The sequence below is a fragment of the Hypanus sabinus genome, chromosome 28 (assembly GCF_030144855.1).
Source record: "Hypanus sabinus isolate sHypSab1 chromosome 28, sHypSab1.hap1, whole genome shotgun sequence".
Taxonomy (NCBI): Eukaryota; Metazoa; Chordata; class Chondrichthyes; order Myliobatiformes; family Dasyatidae; genus Hypanus; species Hypanus sabinus.
In genome coordinates, this window is record NC_082733.1 from 3678893 (window position 1) to 3691895 (window position 13003).

A 13003-nucleotide genomic window follows, 5' to 3' on the forward strand; every position below is an offset into this window, starting at 1 on the left:
ATCTCTGGTGAGACCGCACTTAGAGTATTGTGTTCAATTCTGGTCATCTCATTATAGGAAGGATGTGGAAGCTATGGAGAGGGTGCAGAGGAGATTTACCAGGATGTTGCCTGGTTTGGAGAACAAGTCATATGAAGCAAGGTTAGCAGAGCTGGGACTTTTCTCTTTGGAGAGTAGAAGAATGAGAGGGGACTTGATAGAGGTCTACAAGATTATGAGAGGCATAGATAGGGTGGATAGTCAGTACCTGTTTCCCAGGGCACTAATAGCAAACACCAGAGGGCATATGTACAAAATTAAGGGAGGGAAGTTTAGGGGAGATACCAGGGGTAAATTTTTTACACAGAGGGTTGTGAGTGCCTGGAATAACTTGGCAGGGATGGTGGTGGAAGCTAAAACATTAGGGGTATTTAAGAGCCTCTTGGACAGGCACATGGATGAAAGAAAAATAGAGGGTTATAGGGTAGTGTGGGTTTAGTCTTCTTTTGAGGATTATATGGGTCAGCACAACATGGAGAGCTGAAGGGCCTGTACTGTGCTGTAATGTTCTGTGTTTCTATCTGGCCCATCAAACCTGCTCCACCACTCAATAAGATCATGGCTGATTTGGCCATGGACTCATTTCCACCTACCTGCCTTTTCCCCTTAACCCTTAATTGCCCTACTATGCAAAAATCTATCCAACCTTGCCTTAAATATGTTTACTGAGGTAGCCTCCACTGCTTCATTGGGCAGAGAATTCCACAGATTCACCACTCTCTGGGAAAAGCAGTTCATCCTCGTCTCCATCCTAAATCTACTCCCCCTGAATCTTGAGGCTATGTCCCCTAGTTCTTGTCTTACCTGCCAGTGGAAACAACTTTCCTTCCTCTATCTTATCTATCCCTTTAATAATTTTATATGTTTCTATAAGATTTCCTTTCATTCATCTGAATTCCTGCAAGTACAATACCAGGCAACTCGATCTCCCCTCATAGTCTGACCCCCTGATCTTTGGAATTAACCTGGTGAACCTCCTCTGCACCACCTCCAAAGCCAGTATACCCTTCCTCAAGTAAGGAGACCAGAACAGCATGTAGTACTCCAGGTGCAGCCTCACCAGTACCCTGTACAGTTGCAGCATAACCTCCCTGCTCCTAAATTCAATCCCTTTAGCACTGAAGGCCAGTGTTCCATTGGCTTTCTTGATAACCTGCTGCACCTGCAAACCAACCTTTTGTGATTCATGCACAGGCATTCTCCAAGTCCCCCTGCACAGCAGCATGCTACAACTTTTACTGGTCTTCTATTTTTCCTCCCAAAGTGGATGACCTCGCATTTACTAACATTGTACTCTGTCTGCCAGACCCTTGCCTACTCACTTAACCTATCTATATCACTTTGCAGACTCTCTGTATCTTCTGCACAATTTGCTTTTCCACTCAACGGTGGTGGAGGTGGATATGATAGGGTCTTTTAAGGAGCTTAGCAAAATAGAAGGCTATGGGTAACCCTAGCTAATTTCTAAAGTAAGTACATGTTCAGCAAAGCATTCTGGGCCGAAGGGCCTGTAGGTTTTCTGTGTTTCAATGTTATCCAAGGTTGGCTCTCCCCACCCTAACTCTCCTTGCTTTTAACTGGAATATAGTTTTGTTGAACATCACAAAAAATCTCTTTGAAAGTCTTCCACTGTTCCTCAACCATCCCACCATACAGCCTGAGTTCCCAGCCTACGCTAGCCAATCCTCTCATACCATTGTAGTCCCCATTGTTTAGGGTCTCAGCCCAATATGTTGACTGTTTATTTCACTCCATAGATGTTGCCTGACTGTTGAGTTCCTCCAGCATTTTGTGTGTGAAGCATACCTTTTCCTTTAATGTCTCAACTGTTTTGAGACAGGGTTTCACACTAAAACTATTTTGAAGTAGTGTAAATGTGGTATCCATATCAATGGAGGAGAGAATTGCACAAGAACAATTGAAAAGAACAACAGTGGGCATTTTGGCCCCTTGAGCCAACTCACCATTCAACAATCTGATCTTCCAGTTTTCTATCCTGTATTTCCTTTGATCACCCTTTGATTCCTCCAGGACCTATAATTGTCATTTCCTAGTTTCGATGAATGATATTCCATAGTCTGCCTGAGTAGATATTCCAAATAGTTAGCATGCTTTAATATGAAGAATTTTTCTTGCATTCCTCAGTGGCTGCCCTTTATTTTGGGATTACCATAGTTCTGCCAGGAGTTACACCCTTTCTGTATTTATCCTACTGCAGATTTTCTCTTGTTTGTGATTTGATCACTGCTCTGTGAAGACTTTTCCAGGGATGCCTACCCTGAAGAAGTTTAAATCTTCCCTTCGACAAGAGTTCAGTGAAACTCTCTCTCACTGCTCCCCTGCTGTGATCCCTGCTGCTTTCCAACTCTGACCACGTGCTTACCCAGACCCACTACTCTCTCAAGCCTTCAGTAATGCCTCCCCACCTTCACCATTTCCCATCCCCTTGTCCCTTTCTCATGTTATCTCCTTGCTCACCCATCACCTCCTTCTAGTGTGCCTCCCACCCCCTCCTTTTTTCTTTCTTCCTTGGCCTCCTGTCTCTTTCACCAATCAACTTCTTAGCTCTTTGCTTCATCCCTCCCCTTCCAGGTTGCACCTGTCACATGGTTTTTCTCTCTCCCCTCTCCCCACCTTTCAAACCTACTCCTTAGCATTTTTTCTCCAGTCCCACCAAAGGGTTTCAGCCCGAAATGTTGACTGTACTTTTTTCCATAGATGCTGCCTGGCCTGCTGAGTTCCTCCTGCATTTTGTGTGTGTGTTGCTATAATCTGCTGAGACGAAGCGCAGACTAGGTGATCACATTGCAGAACATCTGTGCTTCGTCTACCGTGACTGGAGCTCCTGCTTGTGAGCCATTTAATTTCTGCCATTCCTGCACTGGTACATCTGTCCTCAGCCTCCTCTGCTGACAGGGTGAAGCTAAACATAAACTAGAACAGCAGCTCACATTCTGACTGGGTAGTCTATAACTTGATAGCAAGAACATTGAATTTGCTAACTTTCAGTAAAGTGTTTCAATTCTTACTCTTTCTGATCTACCTAGTTCCACCTTTACTCTATCCCATCACCTAATTTCTTTCACCAGCTCCATCCACTCCATCTGCCCATCACCCATGCACTCCTCACACTGTATCCCTTCCCCACCATACCACCCCACTTATTCGATTTTATCCTGCACTTATCCTATAAGATTCTATCACCTGCAGCCCTTGGTGACCTCCACCTATCACCTCCCACACTCTGTTTCTATCGTCATCTTCCTTCTTCTGCCTATCACCCTTCCTTCCCTGAATCCCATCACTTGCCAGCTCTTGTTCCACCTCTTTATCCCCCCACTATTCCCAGTGTAATCCAGATAGCGCATCTTGACCCAAAATGTGAACTGTCCACTTTCATTTACACATGTTTCCTCACTCACTGAGTTCCTCTTGCATCTTGTTTCTTGGAAGGGACTCAGCCATTCAGCTGTCTATACTGCCTCAATTAACTTCCACTCATCAAATCAAGCAAATTCCTTTTGTCCTGGCCCTGAAGTAGTAAGCCTCTCTTTTACTTCCTCCTATCAGCTATACCTTTTTACCCAGGTACTGCTTCATGGGTCTTAATGTTGAAGTTGGTCAAGTGAATGGAACATTGTGATGTAGGTTCTCAACCCAAAATATTAACCCAGCCCGGACCTCAACTGTTGCTGCCCAACCCATTGAGTTCCTCCAACAAACTATTTTTTGCTGTTGTGACAGCATCTACAGTCTCTCATGTCAACACTGTGTAGTCTACTTATCAAATTACTTGTGAACAACACTACTCATTAGCTAAGGCAGAGGAAAATATGACGTTTGGTGTAATATTTTACCCCTTCATTTGTATTACTTAAAATAAGTCATTCTGTCTTATTAACCTCTGCACAGTGAGAAAGGACTTCAGAAGTACTTGGGGAATTGAACTTGGTTGACTTTTTTCAAAGATACTTTACAAATTGAAATTGACCCTGTAAATCCAAGAAATTGACCATAAATGAATGAAAATCCGAATTTTGTGGTGAAGCAGAAATAGCTTAAATTTGAAGGTTAATTATTTGAGAATTGAACAATTCTTTAAAAGCTTGTTTTATGGATCAGAATACCTAGTTAATCATTTAACATTATTTGAAGGAAAACTGTTCTTTTTTTAAACTGCAAAATTTTGGAAGAGTAAGTTAAAGTAAGTATGATGAAATAACATGTCTTATTTTCTAAGGTTGAAATAGCATTAACAAAAGCTCATGACCGTTGGTTGGAAGAATTGTGTGATCTGCCTGAGTACAGGGCCAATTTACAAATTGAGGAAATGAAGTGGAAGAGAAAGTATGAAAAAGATGTAGCAATGCAGGTAAAATGTTTCAGCCTTACCATTTTACCTAGACTGTCAAAATAGGCTATAAATAATGTTTATCATTTGAGAAATTTAAAAAGATAACTGAGATTTTATTTTATTCAGAAATGATGAGACTTACTGCAACTTTTACTAAAATATTACTTGTAATCATTAATACCCAACTTGTCTAGAATTTCTTCTGTTTGTTGTGCTAAACATGTGCTGCATACAACACTAGCACTCTATTCAAAACTGATGTTAAAAATTGCACTATAGTGGTTTAGAACTCTCTAGCACCTTGTCTGGCTCCCAGCTGCTATATCTTCACCATGCTGATCATTAGGAAAGAGTCATTCACTTGTTATGTGTTGTGTTGTGTGTCTTTCCTTAACCATGCTTGTTCATGACAAATTTCGCTGCAGGAGTGGTTTGCCATTGCCCTCTTCTGGGCAGTGTCTTTACAAGATAGGTGACCCCAGACATTATTAACACTCTTCAGAGATTGTCTGCATAGTGTCAGTGGTTGTGTAACCAGGACTTGTGATGTACACCAGCTGCTCATATAAACATCCTCCACCTGATCCCATGGCTTCACGTGACCCTGTTCAGGGGGCTAAGCAGGTATTACCCCTTGCCCAAGGGTGACCTGCAGACTAGCAGATGGAAGGAGTGCCTTACACCTTCTTTGGTAGAGATATATCTCCACCCCGTCACCCAAGTTAGGAAGGATGCCAGGCCTTTAAAGGAGCTCTCCCCTTGTACCTGCTAAATAGCTACAAAATATTGTGTAGTGCAGCTGAGTGAAACTACAAGGTGGGAGGAAATATGCAGGAATCCTCTTGATAGGTATCTGTCATGATTGAATCCATGCATTGAGGAAGATCATTGAGATAGAAATCACAACAGAGCTTTTTTTTACTTTGTGGTGAGAGTTCAAACATGCTGATTATTGGAAACAACTGCCTTGTGCTGTGTGCAGAGCAATTTTGTAGGAGTAGAAGTTCTTTAATTGGTATCTCATTGCCAATCTTAGTGCACCATGTTCATAGTTTGTCAGTCTTCAGTGAAGGTTAGTCCAGGATAATGCTTTCCTTCAACAACTACTTCACTAATTGCTGATCAATCAATATCCACCATCTCTCCTAAAAAAAACCTCCTTAAGCCCCCCCACCTTAAGAGTATGCTTTCTAGTATCTGACTTCCCATCATGACTGTCTACCTTATCTATGCTTCTCTCAGTTTTATACACTTCTATCAGATCATTTCTGAACCTCAGTCAATCCAAGTTTGTTCAACCTCATTTTATAATTAATACTCTCTAATCCAAGTAACCCCTTGGGGAATCTCTTCTGCAACCTCTCTAAAGCAAAACCTTTATGCAGGGACCAGAACTGTACACAACACTCCAAATGTTGTAGATCAGTGCTGCTAAAGGTTGTGACATTTATCATAAACTTTCATTTGACTTCCCATAGTGTAATGTTTCAAATTGTCCAGTTTGTCTGCTATTTATCTATCCACATTCCTGACTGGTTTGCAATCCTGCTGAATTTCACTTTTGTAGTGGTGGCCCCATTCTTGAAGGAGGCAGAAGAAAGGAAAATTAAAGGCCAGTTCACCTTTAATCAGTGGTTGAGAAGAGTATCGGCAAGTACTGCAGTACTTGGAGTATTGTGAGCAGTTTCGGGCCCCTTTATTGGTGAAAAAATTTGGTGGCATTAGAGAGGCTCCAGAGAAAGTTCATAGGAATTATTATGGGTATGAAAGAGTTAACGTATGAGGAACTGTTGATAGCTCTGGGCCTGTAGTCACCAGAGTTCAGAAGAATAAGTGGGTAGATCTCACTGGATATTGAAAGGTCTGGATCGAGTGGATGTGGAGAGGATGTTTCCTATAGTGGGTGAGTCTAGGACCAGAGGGCACAGCCTCAAAATAGAGGGATGTCCATTTAGAACATCATGAGAAATTTCTTAAGCCAGAGGATAGTGAATCTGTGAAATTCATTGCCACAGGTGGCTATGTAGACCAATTCATTGTCTATATTTGAAGCAGAAGTTGATAAGTTCTTGATAAGTTGATGAGCACTACAATTTTTACAGGGAGAGGGCAGAAGAATGGATTGGGAGGAATAATAAATCAACCAAGATGAAATCACAGAGCAGGCTGGATGGGTGAATGGCCTAATTCTGCTTTTATGGTTTTATCTGCTGTAGACCTATTTTACCGGAAGGTAAATTGCAGCAAATGTAGACCCTTGCTTAGATGGGGGTTAATTCTAGCCATGATCAGCCTCTCAGAGCACTTCACAGTAAATATGAGTGCAACTGGATGATAGTCATTGAGGCAGCTTGCCCTGTTCTTTTTGGGCACCAGTGAGGTTGCTGTCCTTTTGAAGCAGGTGGGAAACTGCAACAGTGAGAGATTGAAGATGTTCTTGAACACTCCAGCCGCCAGTTGGCTTGCGCTTCATTGTCTTATCTGGTACACTAATGTAGAGCTATATCATTAACTCATTATTCTTGATCATAATCCTAAAACTAATGAAGACAAATACACCAAAAGCCTTCTTAACCAATGTGTCTACTTGTGCTGCAAACTTGAAGGATCTTTGAACTTGCAACCCAAGATCCCTCCAATTTTCCACACTTTTAAGATTCCTCCCATTACTTCTGTTTTCAGTCTTCAAGTTCAATATTCAAAAGTGTATCATTTCACTCTTTACCAGATTGAATTCCATTTGCCCCCTCTTCTCAGCTTTGCACCCTATCAGTGTCCATGTGTAACCCTGGACACCCAAACAAGTCAAGTCGTCAACTTTTATTGTCATTTCGACCATAACTGCTGGTACAATGCATAGTAAAAATGAGACAACATTTTTCAGGACCATGGTTTACATGACACAGTACAAAAAACTAGACTGAACTACGTAATAAAAAAAAAACACAAAGCTACACTAGACTACAGACCTACACTGGACTGCATAAAGTGCACAAAAACAGTGCAGGCATTACAATAAATAATAAACAGGACAGTAGGGCAAGGTGTCAGTCCAGGCTTCGGGTATTGAGGAGTCTAATAGCTTGGGGGAAGAAACTGTTATATAGTCTGCTCGTGAGAGCCCAAATGCTTCGGAGCCTTTTCCCAGATGGCAGGAGGGAGAAGAGATTGTATGAAGGGTGCATGGGGTCCTTCATAAAGCTGTTTCCTTTGCGGATGCAGTGTGTAGTGTAAATGTCCGTGATGGCGGGAAGAGAGACCCCGATGATCTTCTCAGCTGACATCACTATCTGCTGCAGGGTCTTGCGATCCGAGATGGTGCAATTTCCGAACCAGGCAGGGGATGCAACCCCTGTAGAATGTGATGAGGATGGGGGGTGGGAGATGGACTTTCCTCAGCCTTCGCAAAAAGTAGAGACGCTGCTGGGCTTTCTTTGTTATGGAGCTGGTGTTGAGGGACCGGGTGAGATTCTCTGTCAGGTGAACATCAAGAAATTTGGTGCTGTTTATGATCTCTACTGAGGAGCCGTTGATGTTCAGGGGGGAGTGGTCGCTCCGTGCCCTCCTGAAGTCAACAACCATCCCTTTTGTTCACGTTAAGAGACAGGTTGTTGGCTCTGCACCAGACCATTAGCCGCTGCACCTCCTCTCTGTAAGCTGACTCATCGTTCTTGCTGATGGGACCCACCACGGTCGTGTCATCAGCGAACTTGATGATGTGGTTCGAGCTGTGTGTTGCAGCACAGTCGTGGGTCAGCAGAGTGAACAACAGTGGTCTGAGCACGCAACCCTGGAGATCCCCCGTGCTCAGTGTGATGGTGTTGGAGATGCTGCTCACGATCCAGACTGAGATCTCCCGGTCAGGAAGTCTAGGATCCAGTTGCAGAGGGAGGTGTTCAAGCCCAAAAGGCTCAGCTTTCCATTCAGTTTCTGAGGGATGATTGTGTTGAATGCTGAACTAAAGTCTATAAACAGCATCCGAACGTATGTGTCTTTTTTCTCCAGGTGGGTTAGGGCCAGGTGGAGGGTGGTGGCAATGGCGTCATCTGTTGAGCGGTTGGGACGGTACGCAAACTGCAGGGGGTCCAGTAAGGGGGCCAGCAGAGTCTTGATATGCCTCATGACGAGCCTCTTGAAACACTTCATGTTGATGTATGTGAGTGCAACGGGACGGTAGTCATTTAGGCAGGACACTGAAGACTTCTTCAGCATGGGGATGAAGGTGGTGGCCTTGAAGCACGTTGGAATGGTGGCGCTGCTCAGGGAGATGTTGAAGATGTCAGTGAGAACATCTGCTAGCTGGTCTGCACATCCTTTGAGCACTCTACCAGGGATGTTGTCTGGTACAGCAGCCTTCCGTGGGTTGACCCTGCACAGGGTTCTTCTCACGGCGGCCACGGAGAGACACAGCACCTGGTCATTCGCCACGTTATTTTCAGAGGAAGGTCAAGGTGGTCGGGTCTTTGGCACTGAGTATGGCTCAAGGGTGGGAGATGAGGCATGTTGTGGTGACAGGGAATTTGTTAGGGGAACAGACAGGAGCTTCTCTGGGCAAGATGAGATTCTCAGATGGTACGTTGCCTACAGTGGCCAGGGCCTGGGACATCTTGGATCGAGTCCTCAGCATTCTTAAATGGGAGAATGAACAGCCAGAGGTCATGGTCCATGTAGGTACTAATGATGTGGACAGAGTTCTGCATAGGGAGTTAGGTGCTAAGTTAGAGAGCGGGACCTCCAGGGTTATGATCTCAGGATTGATACATATTGATGCAACTATAAAGAAGGCAAGACATTGACTATGTTTCATTAGGAGTTTGAAAAGATTTAGTTTGTCACATGAAACACTTGAAAATTTCTATAACCATATAACAATTGCAGCACGGAAACAGGCCAGCTCGGCCCTTCTAGTCCGTGCCGAACGCTTACTCTCACCTAGTCCCACCGACTCGCACTCAGCCCATAACCCTCCATACCTTTCCTGTCCGTATTATACCTATCCAATTTTTTTTTTTAATGACAATATCAAACCTGCCTCTACCACTTCTACTGGAAGCTCATTCCACAGAGCTACCACTCTGAGTAGAGAAGTTCTCCCTCGTTTTACCCCTAAACTTTTGCCCCCTAACTCTCAACTCATGTCCTCTTGTTTAAATCTCCCCTACTCTCAGTGGATAAAGCCTATCCACGTCAACTATATCTACCCTCTCATAATTTTAAATACCTCTATCAAGTACCCCCTCAACCTTCTATGCTCCAAAGAATAAAGACCTAACTTGTTCAACCTATAGATGTACTGTGGACAGTATTCTGACGGGCAGTGTCACTATCTATAAGACCATAAGACATAGTTGCAGAAATTAGGCCATTTGGCCCATTGAGTCTGTTCTGCCCTTCTATAATGGCCGATCCATTTTTCCCCTACTCACTCCCATGGTCCATAACCTTTGATGGCATGTCCCGTCAAGAACCTATCAATCACTGCCGTAAATATATCAAATGAACTGGCCTTCACAGCTGCTTGTGGTAATTAATTCCACAAATTTCTCTGCATCTCTGTTTTAAATGGACGTCTCTCTTTCCGCTTGCTCTAGACTCCCCCACAATGGGAAACTTTTGTTCCACATCCAGTCTGGTTTCAATGAAATTCCCCCCTTGTGTTTCTAAATTCCTGCATGAACAGGCTCAGAGCCATCAAATGTTCCTCATATGATAACGTTTTCAGTCATGGAATCATCCTCTGATCTCTCTCTCATGGCAGCACATCTTTTAGATAAGGAGCCTAAAACTGTTCACAGTACTCAAGGTGAGGCTTCACCAGTGCCATATAAAGCTTCAGCATCACATTCCTGCTCTTGTATTCTAGACCTCTTCAAATGAATGCTGCATTGCATTTGTCTTCCTCATCATCGACTCAACCTGCAAGTTAACCTTTAGGGTGTCAGCAGGTTGGGCAGCATCCGTGGAAATGAACACTCAACGTTTCGGACCGAGACCCTGAGGAAGGGTCTCTGCCTGAAACATTGACTGTTTGTCTGCACAGATGCAGCCCAACCTGCTGAATTCCTCCAGCGTGTTGTGCGTGTTGCTTTGACCCCAGTATCTGTAGAGTATTTTGTGTTAACCTTCAGGGTATTCTGCACAAGGACTTCCAAGTCCCTTTGCAACTCAGATTTTTGAATTTTCTCCCCATTTAGAAAATAGTCTACACAGTTATTTCTACTACTGAAGTTCATGGCCATGCATTTTCCAACATTATAATTAATTTGCCATTTTCTTGCCCACTCTCCTAATCTGTCTAAGTCCTTCTTCATCGTACCTGATTCACCAACTCTAGCTGTCCTTCCACCAATCTTGGTACCATCTGCAAAATTGGCAATAAAGCCAGCTTACAGAGAGGAGGTGCAGCGGCTAACAGACTGGTGCAGGGCCAACAACCTGTCTCTTAATGTGAACAAAACAAAGGAGATGGTTGTTGACTTCAGCAACCACTCCCCGCTGAACATCGACGGCTCCTTGGTAGAGATCGTAAAGAGCACCAAATTTCTTGGTGTTCACCTGACTTTGGCATCCGTTGTGGGAAAGTTATTGGAAGGTATCCTAAGGGACCAGATATATAAGTATTTGGATAGACATGGACTTATTGTAGATAATCATCATGTCTTCGTGGACGGTAGGTCATGCCTAACAAATGTTGTAGAGTTTTTCGAGGCAGTTACCAGGAAAGTTGATGAAGGCAAGGCAGTGGATGTTGTCTCCATGGAATTTAGTAAGGCATTTGACAAGATCCCGCATGAGAAGCTGGTCAAGAAGCTTCAGTTGCTTGGCATTCAGGATGAGGTAATAAATTGGGTTAGACATTGGTTTTGTGGGAGAAGCCAAGAGAGTAGTCATACAGGGTTGCCTCTTTGGCTGGAGTCCTGTGGCTAGTGGGGTGCTGCAGGGATCAATGCTGGGTCCTTTGTTGTTTGACATCTATGTCAATGATCTGGATGATAATGCAGTTAACTGGATCAGCAAATTTGTGGATGGCACCAAGATTGGGAATGTAGTGGACAGTGTGGAAGGCTATCATGGCTTGCAGAGGGATATGCATCAGATGGTAAAATGGGCTGCGCAATGGAAGCTGGAAATTAATGCAGACAAGTGCAAGGTTTTGCATTTTGAAAGGACCAACTGTAGTAGGTCTTACACAGTGAATAACAGGACACTTCAGAGTGTGGTCGAACAAAGGGATCTAGGAATACAGGTACATAATTAGTTGAAAACGGTATCACAGGTAGATTAGGTTGTAAAGACCTATTGGTCTTCATAAATGAATGTATTCAGGAGTATTGTGTGCAGTGTGCACCTACTTAGAGGAAAGATATAAACAAGGTTGAAAAAGTGCAGAGAAAATTTTCAAGGATGTTGCCGGATCTGGAGGACCTGAGTTATTAGCAAAGATTGAATAGGTTAGGACTGTATTCTTCAGAACATAGAAGATTGAGAGGAGATTTGATAGAGCAAGATTGGGTAAGTGCAAGCAGGCTTTTATCACTGAGGTTGGGTGGGACTACTAGAGTCATGGCTTAAGGGTGAAAGGTGAGAAGTTTAAAGGGAACATGAGGGAAAGCTTCTTCATTCATAGAGACATGAGAGTGTGGAATGAGCTGCCAGGACAAGTGGTCGATGCAAGCTTGATTTCAGCATTTAAGAAAATTTTCTATAGATACGTGGGTAGTTGGGATATCAATGGATATGGTCCTGGTGCTAATAATTGGGAAAAGGCTGTTAAAATGGTTTCGGCATGGACTAGTTGAGTTGAAGAGCCTGATTCTATGCCGTATTTCTCTCTGACTGTATGACCCTAACTATCCACTACGCTATCAACCTTTGTGTCAACAAACATGAGAAAATCTGCAAATGCTGAAAGTCCAAAATAACACACACAAAATTCGGGAGGAACTCAGCAAGCCAGGCAGCATCTATGTAGACAGTCGACATGTACAGTATTAGTTGTTTATTTTTTTTATTAGTATTTGCACATTGGATGTTTGTTGGTCTTTGTTATGGTTTTTTTTTGGATTTTATTGTATTTCTTTGTTTTTCTGTGGGAGTCTGCAAGAAAACGAATCTCAGGTTGTATATAATATGCATACTTTGATAATAAATGTGCTTTGATTTTTGAAACTTTGACACCCCGTCTGGTCTTGGAGACTTATCTATCCTAATTCTTTTCAAAAGTTTCAGCAAATCCTCTTTCTTAACATCGACGTGTTGCAGCATATACCAGCCGGTACTATACTGACACAATCTTCACCAAGGTCCCCCTCAGTAATGAATATTAAAGTGAAGTATTAATCACAAACTTTGACTAACTCCTCAGAGTATAGGCATATGCTTCCTCTTTTATCCTCAGTCTAGTCAACCTCCTGTTCTTTATGAATTCATTGGTATTTTCTTTAATTCTACTTGCCAAGTTCTTCTCATGCCCCTTATAGCTCACCTAAGTCCATTCTCCTTCTTGTCAACCTTATACTTTAGCTTTCAAGAGCTCTGTCTGATCTTCACTCTCCAATCCTTAAGTGTGCTTCTTTCTTCCTCTTGACTAGATGTTCCATGTCTCTTGTC

General features: G+C 43.1%; 1 protein-coding gene across 3 annotated transcripts in view; it reads left to right on the top strand.

Annotated features, from left to right (window-relative positions):
• The window catches only part of cep152 (centrosomal protein 152), a 245068-nt gene that overhangs the window by 166141 nt on the left and 65924 nt on the right, over positions 1-13003 (top strand). For all 3 annotated transcript variants that reach the window (XM_059952527.1, XM_059952526.1, XM_059952528.1), the window contains exon 19: positions 4280-4411. In XM_059952527.1, the coding sequence (XP_059808510.1) occupies positions 4280-4411 (132 nt within the window). The remainder of the gene's footprint in view (positions 1-4279; positions 4412-13003) is intronic.